The sequence below is a fragment of the Aegilops tauschii genome, chromosome 7 (assembly GCF_002575655.3).
Source record: "Aegilops tauschii subsp. strangulata cultivar AL8/78 chromosome 7, Aet v6.0, whole genome shotgun sequence".
NCBI lineage: Eukaryota > Viridiplantae > Streptophyta > Magnoliopsida > Poales > Poaceae > Aegilops > Aegilops tauschii.
This window is the reverse complement of record NC_053041.3, coordinates 408,400,382-408,408,894: the sequence shown is the minus strand read 5'-3', so window position 1 is coordinate 408,408,894 and position 8,513 is coordinate 408,400,382. Positions and strand designations below refer to the sequence as shown.

The following is an 8,513-nucleotide window of genomic DNA, read 5'->3' as shown; positions in this document are numbered from 1 at the left end:
CTAGTGATGAGTTGTGCGCGCTGTGTAGTGTCCCCGAGTCTGGGATCCATATTTTCTTTTTGTCCCCCGTGTCAGCTTCCTATGGAGCTTTGTCCAGGAAGCTCTAGGGCCTAAATGGCAGGCTTCAGACTTTGGACAATTTCTAGAAGCGTAGGCCAACCGTAATGATAGAAGGAGACGCCTCTTTTGGTTAGTGTTCATGACTTTGGCTTGGACTCTCTGGATGACGCGTAACAAGATGGTGATTGAGAGGGTTTTTTTTTAAATGTGCCACTGACTTCGTGTTTAAATTTCCAGCGTTCCTGCAGCACTGACACCCGCTTTCTAGACAGTAGGACAGGGAGCGGCTAGGCAACACAGCGCATGGCTTCGTCGCCTAGCTAGTAGTCCCGCGGGTCCATGGAGCCTTGTATCACCTTTCTTTTTCTTTTGGGCACGTATTGTTGCCCCAACACACTTATTTTTTTCTTTCCAGCCCTTGAACATGTTTTATATAGATGGGGTGGTGTGTTTTATATATACTTCCTCCGTCTCAAAATAAGAGTCTCAACTTTAATATAACTTTGTAGTAAAATTAATACAAAGTTGAGACACTTATTTTAAGATGGAGCGAGTATAAATAAGGGAGGAAGGTTGTTTCGTGAGGGGTTATATATAGTCGCATGCATATAAAGGGGGTGCATGCGAAAGCGTGCCGTACTTCATGCCCCTCTCCGCCGACGTGCATATACATATAGGGTTCCTCTACAAATGGATTTTTAGTATTTCCGTACAGATACCGACTTAGAGCAACTCTAGCAGACCCCGCAAAACGCGTATGCAGTTCGCGCAAAACAGCTTTTGCGGGCCAGCGCGAGCTGGCACAGATGCAGACCCCCCAAACGGATCCGTAAAAAAGTATATTCGCGGAATATGCTTTTTTACGGGTCGGCTATGCGAGTTCTGCTCTTTGCGCCGCTGCATCCCCGCATATCATGAGTCCGCAAATCTCAAATCCAACATAATTCAACAATCGAAAACAAACTGAATTATTCAAATCAAACATAAAACAATAATCATCCGCATTACAAATAATTATTCAAATCACCGTAGCAAACTAAAAATAATGCAATACAAAACTTGTCATGAATACAAATACAAATGAGTACAAAAATTAGTCACTGTCCAGCCCTTTGCCAATGGTGCTCAATGAGATCTTCCTGAAGTTGAAAGTGTCTGTCTGCATTTTCAATCTCCTTGTATGTCTGAAGAAAAGCTCTAATGCGGTTTGGGTCTCTAGCTGGTTTGACACGGCTACCCACATTATCGTAAAAGAATTCTAAGTCCATTCCTCTCTCATCTTCAAGAATCATATTGTGCAGGATAACACAGCAAGTCATGATGTTCTTCAGGGTTTTCTTATCCCAAAAACGAGCAGGACCTCGGACAATGGCAAACCTAGATTGCAAAACACCGAATGCTCTTTCAATGTCTTTTCGGGCTGCCTCTTGCACCCTTGCAAATTCACATTGTTTTTTTGTTTTGGGTTCTTTGATGCTCTTGACAAATGTGCACCAAGGAGGATATATACCATCTGCAAGATAGTACCCCTTTGTGTATTCATGCCCATTGATAGTGTAGTTGCAAGCAGGAGCATCACCACTAGCAAGCCTAGCAAACAAATGAGAGCGTTGCAACACATTGATATCACTGAGTGTGCCGGGCATACCAAAAAAGCAATGCCAAATCCATAAATCCTCGGATGCTACGACCTCTAGCACAATTGTTGCATCACGAGACTTGCCACAATACATTCCTTGACAAGCCTTGGGGCAATTTTTCCAATTTCAATGCATACAATCAATGCTACCTAGCATCCCAGGCCAACCTCTCCTCTCATTAGCTGCCATCAATTTTTTTTTGTCATCTTCATTTGGTGCCCGAAGATACTCGGGACCAAAGACACGGACGATCACTTTCGCAAATCTACGCACAGACTCAATTGTGCTATCTTCACCAATGCGAAGATACTCATCGGCATACTCAGCCGGAACGCCATATGCAATCACCCGCATAGCTGCGGAGATTTTTTGATATGCACTAAATCCCTTTAAGCCCGCGGCATTCCTTCTCTGAGTGAAATACCGGCAATTTGCCTCGCAAGCTTCAACAATTTTCACAAAAAGGGATCGGCGCATTCGGTACCTTCTGCGGAAGAGGTGTGCAGGATATGTAGGATTCTCCGAAAAATAATCTTGCATCAACATCTCGTTTCCAAGATGGCGATTCCGCGGAATGCACAGACGCCCGACAGTAGATCCTCGCCTCCTCTTTCGGTACTCGTCTTCATGCTCCTTCACGGCAAGCGCCATGACCAATGTTTGCTGCCGAAAGTTCGCAAGCATGGTCTCCACATCCGAGTCGTCCGAATCGGACAAATCGGATAGCAAGAACTTCTCGCACGGGGTCAACTCCATCTACACGCACGCCAGCGCGTCAATCTACTACACAGCTCGCGAAAATCATAAAAAGGGGGACTAACCGGTGGTGCGCTCGGCGATGGTCGATCCCAGCGGCGGCGGTGACTGGGGCCGGCTCTTCTCGCCGGATCCGGAGGGGCGGTGCAGTGGCTCGGCGCGGGAGGGTGTGGGGCGGCCCCGCGGAGCGATTCCGCCCGCAGATATGGCCGGAATCGCCGGCGGCGGGCGGGCGGAAGCAAGGGCGGGCGGCGGCGGAAGGAAGGGGGAAAAGAGCGCGGGCTGAAATGTCCCTCCCGCCAACTGCTTCTCTGTGATGCAGGGCACCGCAGCCGCGAGGGGGAAACCCGCGTTTTCCCGTGTTGGGGCCGGAAATTTGCCGCGCCCCCTAAATTTTTTTGCGGGCCGGGGCGGGATGCGGGGTCTGGTCGGGCAGGCTTTCCGGCCCGCACCCGCATTTTGGCGGTTATTTTGCGGGCCGGGGGCGGATGCGGGGTCTGCTAGAGTTGCTCTTAGCTGGCTGGCCGACGTGTAGTGAAAATAACGATTTCATCTCTCTATACCGATTATCCAAGCTAGGGCTAGTAGACAAGTACACGTCGCTGCTCCAATTTATGTGCCACCGCTGATCTCGCTTTCCATGGAGGCGAGGTCCCCTTCAACCCCTCCATCGTTGCCTCCCTTCTTACAAGTGTTCTAACTCTCCTCAGCTAATGTAACTTTCTAGTACGACAACTGTAGCAGAGCTAGTGCGTACAATGTTGCATGCCTCCTTTTTACCTGGGGCGCTTGCAGTGCAAGACGTACAGATACATGTACTAAGAATTAGTAACTATTAAACGGTGATCGATATCTCTTATCTTTCCAATCCCTAACTTATCTAAAAGTAACAGCCATTATTTCGGCAAGTACACATCAACAGGTCCTCTTCTAGCCTGCTGCTGTCTAAGTTTTAACTACACTTTGGAAGCAAAAAAGTTTTATTCAACTACTCTCTCTCTCTCTCTCTCTCTCTCTCTCTCTCTACCCCAGACCACCACCAGCTAGATGAGTACCACTTGCACCATTCAGAGTCTCATTCTCCACAACGCTGTGCAGTCCAGTCCTGTTTGGCTGTGTCACTGTGTGTGGCGCCGTGTATGTGTAGCTAGGGCTAGTGGTGTAGCTAGCGCCTTGTACAAGCTAGGACTGGTGCTTCTCCAGTCCTCCTCTTCTCCCTCTACCTAGCTTGCTTCTGCTATAAAGGGCGCCGGCTGAGGCAGGGTAATCGATAGGGAGGGAGGCGAGATGACTCGATCAAGGCCGACGACCACCATGGGGGGATCCGTACCAGACCACCACCAGCAGCAGCACGACGGGGAGGTGGACGGCGGGCAGCTGCAGCACGGCGGCGAGCACGTGGAGACGGTGATGCCCGGGTTCCGTTTCCACCCGACGGAGGAGGAGCTGATCGAGTTCTACCTCCGTCGCAAGGTGGACGGCAAGCGCTTCAACATCGACCTCATCGCCTCCGTCGACCTCTACCGCTACGACCCATGGGATCTCCCCGGTACTGCCCAACAACGAATCCACCTAATTATAATCATGGCTAGCTAGCTTCCCACCGCGTACATGATTTCATGCATGTGACTCGGGATCCCTTTAATTAACTCGTCTCGTTGATTTCATGTGACCTCCACCTTCATTCTCACCTTTTCCTTTCCCGCCTCTCCCCATCTCCATGGGTGCACGGGTCGATTGTATTGCGGGGATAAATCATGGCAGCACTGGCGTCGATCGGGGACAAGGAGTGGTTCTTCTATGTGCCTCGGGACCGTAAGTACCGGAACGGCGACCGGCCGAACCGGGTGACGCCGTCAGGGTACTGGAAGGCCACGGGGGCGGACAGGATGGTGAAAGTCGTGGAGGGCAACCGCTCCATCGGCCTCAAGAAGACGCTCGTCTTCTACGTCGGCAAGGCACCCAAGGGCCTCCGCAGCAGCTGGATCATGAACGAGTACCGCCTGCCACACGGTGAAACCGAACGGTACCAAAAGGTAACCCTAGTAAATTTTTCTTGAGTATAGGTACTACCAGTAATTCATTATTAGCAAATCTTTATGCTGATTATGTAAAGCATTAGATTTTAGTTTTCTTTTTAACTGCAAAAAAACAAGATCTGGTTTTGAGTTTTCGCTTTGTACTTCACCTTAAATTGGGTTTGATTAACTTGACCCGAACAAAATTAAGTTGCCCCCTTGAGCTGTGATAGGTAATCTGAGCAACCAAATGAATTTGGTTGCGCTCAACTTTTGGAAGCTTCGCGAGATCTTGTTGCAAAAGCATAAAGTGTGTGTTAGCTCGTCAGCTGAAGATGCGTCCCCTCACGAAATAATTCCGTTCACTGTTGGAGTTGAGATATGATATGATCCATGACTAGAGCGCTTGCTTTCGAATACTTGCCGGCATGTGTTTGCAAATATTATTGGCCAGCACGTATTGTCCGGTGAAATAAAGGTGTAGAAGGTGCGTAATATAAGTAGTGAAAATTACATGAGCAAGAATTTAGCCAAGGTCTCAAATTCTCCATGGCTTCTACTCTACCTATAAACAGTTATACACACATGCACGCGTGTACATCGCTCTTTGTAGTTTTATAGGTGCTTGCAAAATTTCTTTGTAGCCACAATTTTTCCTTGTATCCCTGCCCAACAAACTTAGGAGATCTCGGTCACTGGACCCGGAATTGTTTTTAGGGTATATACATGTTAGTTAGTGCCCATATTTGTGTAACATTTTTTTTGAAGGAGTATGATATTTTGGCTTAATTTTGGTTGGCTGTGACTTTGGCAATGAGATTATGCCCACCCTACTTACATTTCTTTCACAGTTCTTGCCAGAATTTTGTCAAATGTTGGTTCAAGGAATCTCTTGCCAATTCTTGGTAGCCATAGTTGGCAAAAAATACATCTAGGGCATATATAGGTTCCAACGTTTTAAGATGTGCATATGTGGTAACCAACCCAAAAAAGTACGTACAGCTCCTTCGCATTTCCTTTGATCATACTCCCTCCGTCCCAAAATAAGTGACTCAAGTTTGTAATAACTTTGTTCTAAAACTAGTACAAAGTTGAGTCATTTATCTTGAGACGAAGGGAGTATATAGCAGGAATACCCACCTCCTTCAGTTCCAACTCTTCGCAGTCGATAGGTAAAGCCATTTTGCTGTACTACTATAGGCTTATATGACCTCTGATGGCTGCTTAATAATTTGGGAACTTATATGTAGTACTTTTGCTTTGTTTTGTGAAACAAAATGTGTATAGCAACTTAGTAAGTTTATTTTTAGTTCACGTGACACTGAACAGTTTAATTATCTAGAATGCATATGTTACCTTAATTAAGATTATATCTTGGTTAACTTGTACTCTTATTTTATTGCCCATTTTATCTTTTTAGAAAGTAAATATTCCAACTCATGCATCCTCTTGCATGTATGTATATATCAGGAAATTTCGCTCTGCCGGGTCTATAAACGCCCAGGGATTGACGACAACTTCCACCTCACCGGCACAACAACAAGGTCGCCTGGCTCCAGAGCGGCGGCAACCAGGCACAGTACAGCAGCGCACCGGACGTCAGTGGCAACTCATCGCCAGCAGCCGCCAGTGTTTGTCGAGGGTGGCGGTCACCACTCATCATCTGCTCTCAAGGCGTATAACGCGCACACGACCCAAGGAACAAATGCAGCCGGCACCATGGCATCACTGTCGGCGGCAGCGGCAGGGGCGCCGCCGCCGGCAATGTTTCGGTCGACGGCCTCTGTAGCCTCGCTGAGCTCCACGACCTCGACAGAGGAGGATGGCACATCGCTCTACCACCACCACCTCAAAGGACACAACAACCCAGCAGTAATGCAACTGCATTCTTCCACGCACGCCACGCTGCTCAACACCAATTCCTCGGCAATGGCGACCATCCCGATCGATGAGCTGAGTCGGGCGATTGGGTCCTACAGCCAAGCTTCAAACCCTAACCAGCCCACGGCGCCACTGCAAGGCCCTTTGCTTAACTTCCCTAGCTTGGAGAAGATCTGGGACTGGAACCCTCTCCTAGAATCTCCAAAGGTTTGCACAAGCTTCAAGTAACTTCTTAGTTGCATGAATGGATCAATGCACCTATCATATATATGCCTCCCATTATTTGTATACTTATGTATATGTAGACAATTATCCGGGCTAGGACAAGGCTATATATGTAATGGAATAGGTAACAAATTAAGGCGGTTCTAGTCCCATGCAATTAATTGGTGTAACACTGTCTGTGCATTTCAATTCCGAATAAAGGTTAATCAAAATTATAGATATGTGATCCAATCATTTCCCTTCATAATAATCTTGATTTAAATTAAGTATGCACAGATAGACGTGTACATAGTTTTTCAGGATGCGGCCATGAAAGTATCCAATTTACTATCTCTAAGGCAAGTGTAGTTCTTTCTAGGTTGACCGAGTTGCATGATCTTAAGCTCGTAGCTATACTAAAAATATATGTGCTACTTTAATCCTTTAAAATGTGTAGTTGACGAGTTGAGCATTTCTAATCCTTAAATAGCAACATAGTTTCTAGCACGAGCAATTGTTCTATTACCATTCGATCAAGAACCTATCGCTCAAATTCTTGACTTCAATTCAACATAATCTTGGTCATCCGAATTTGACACTCCCAATAAATGTATATGCCAGTATGTATTTAGTTACATGAAAAGTGTGTATATGATCGTATGCTTAATATGGGTTGATATTTTTCTGGATAATGATGAAAACAGTACTAATTATTCCCATCGATATCCAAACATGTCTTTCTATACCTCGATATATCTGGACTTTTGTATTGAGATCATTCCATAAATATGGGTTGCGGCTGCCGGAACTGCAATATCCGCTCGGTGTCTTTATCATTTTTTACCAACAAACTAACTTTATGGAATGAGTATAAACATAGTACAATAGATTGAGAAAAGAAAACAAACACAAAAATATACTAGTTTCCTGATAAAATGTTCCGAGCATGACAGTGTCTCTAGCTCCACCCACATTGCAACGTCCCTCCAACCCTCCGTTGAAAAATTGAAGAAGACCAAACCTACACTTGCTGGACAAAGAAGGTTTCACTAAGCTTCATGAGATTCCCATACAAATAGGTGGGAGCGTATGATTTTTGAATGCATTGTGTCAAAGGGACACTCCCCCTTCAAACAAATGATGCTAAACCATTGTTACCACGCTGGGTTGTCAAAGAAGATGACCAAGAGCAAAATGGCATGAGGAATATATTTGTTAAATTGGCAAAATGACTGCCAACAAAACATCAAGATAAACGAGAGAAAATTAGGGCATTTGTTTGTTATTCTCCATGACTGCTAGTCATTTGCTCAAAGAAACCTTATTATAGTAGATGGGTCATAGATATATGTAGTTTTTCTTTTGCACAAAGAAACCTTATTTAGATAAGCTTAACTAGAGGCCCGAACGCCCCAAATATAAGTGAGGTACATGCGAATTAGGTAAGAAAATACATAAAATATACATCCATGCTCATAGCACTCAAGTGTACAAGGAAAACATTTTGTTGTCATGGCATGCCCGAATAAGTTGCCACATACTAGCTTGATGGTGTATCCCTTTGCGTGGACCATCGTTGATCTAGGAGACACTCACCATCACTAGCGAGAGACAGTTGTCGGCCACCACCGGCTGCGAGGATGAACATCGGGATAAGCTGCCTCCAACAAATCTCTGGGATTGGAGTGGGGATCGGAGGAACAAAATGCCGACATCACTGTGGGTAGTGTTTGCACCATCAAACAAGACTATCATCAAATTACATAAAGCACAAGAGCGGTAGAACAACCCCCTAGAATGGTAAGTGGTTACTAAAAGGATTAAGATAAAAGCCATTAAACTCAGTGCTCCACCACCAAATTCAGCAAGAACCATGACATGGGACCTCAGGGAAGGAGGTTGGAGTGGGCACTCATGGCAAAAGAATGAGAAGTAAGTGAAACTATTTGCATGC

The 8,513-nt window shown here is 45.9% G+C and overlaps 2 protein-coding genes across 2 annotated transcripts; one reads left to right on the top strand and one right to left on the bottom strand.

Annotated features, from left to right (window-relative positions):
• Positions 1-930: 930 nt before the first annotated feature.
• Positions 931-1,706, bottom strand: LOC141027212 (uncharacterized). The gene has a single exon (XM_073504194.1). It carries the CDS (start codon positions 1,704-1,706, stop codon positions 1,158-1,160), a length of 549 nt encoding a protein of 182 aa, XP_073360295.1. The 3' UTR covers positions 931-1,157.
• A 1,775-nt stretch (positions 1,707-3,481) lies between these two features.
• Positions 3,482-6,801, top strand: LOC109742256 (uncharacterized). Its single transcript, XM_020301342.4, has 3 exons — positions 3,482-4,005; positions 4,221-4,492; positions 5,945-6,801. Exons 1-3 carry the CDS (start codon positions 3,744-3,746, stop codon positions 6,581-6,583), a joined length of 1,173 nt encoding a protein of 390 aa, XP_020156931.1. The 5' UTR covers positions 3,482-3,743; the 3' UTR covers positions 6,584-6,801.
• The last annotated feature ends 1,712 nt before the right edge of the window (positions 6,802-8,513 follow it).

Bases quoted from the DNA above. Each gene is read 5' to 3' on its own strand.
- LOC109742256 (XM_020301342.4), top strand. From the start codon at position 3,744: ATGACTCGATCAAGGCCGACGACCACCATGGGGGGATCCGTACCAGAC. The intron at 4,006-4,220 runs GTACTGCCCAAC...AAATCATGGCAG, and splicing joins CGACCCATGGGATCTCCCCG to CACTGGCGTCGATCGGGGAC. The intron at 4,493-5,944 runs GTAACCCTAGTA...TGTATATATCAG, and splicing joins AAACCGAACGGTACCAAAAG to GAAATTTCGCTCTGCCGGGT.
- LOC141027212 (XM_073504194.1), bottom strand. From the start codon at position 1,706: ATGCCCGGCACACTCAGTGATATCAATGTGTTGCAACGCTCTCATTTG.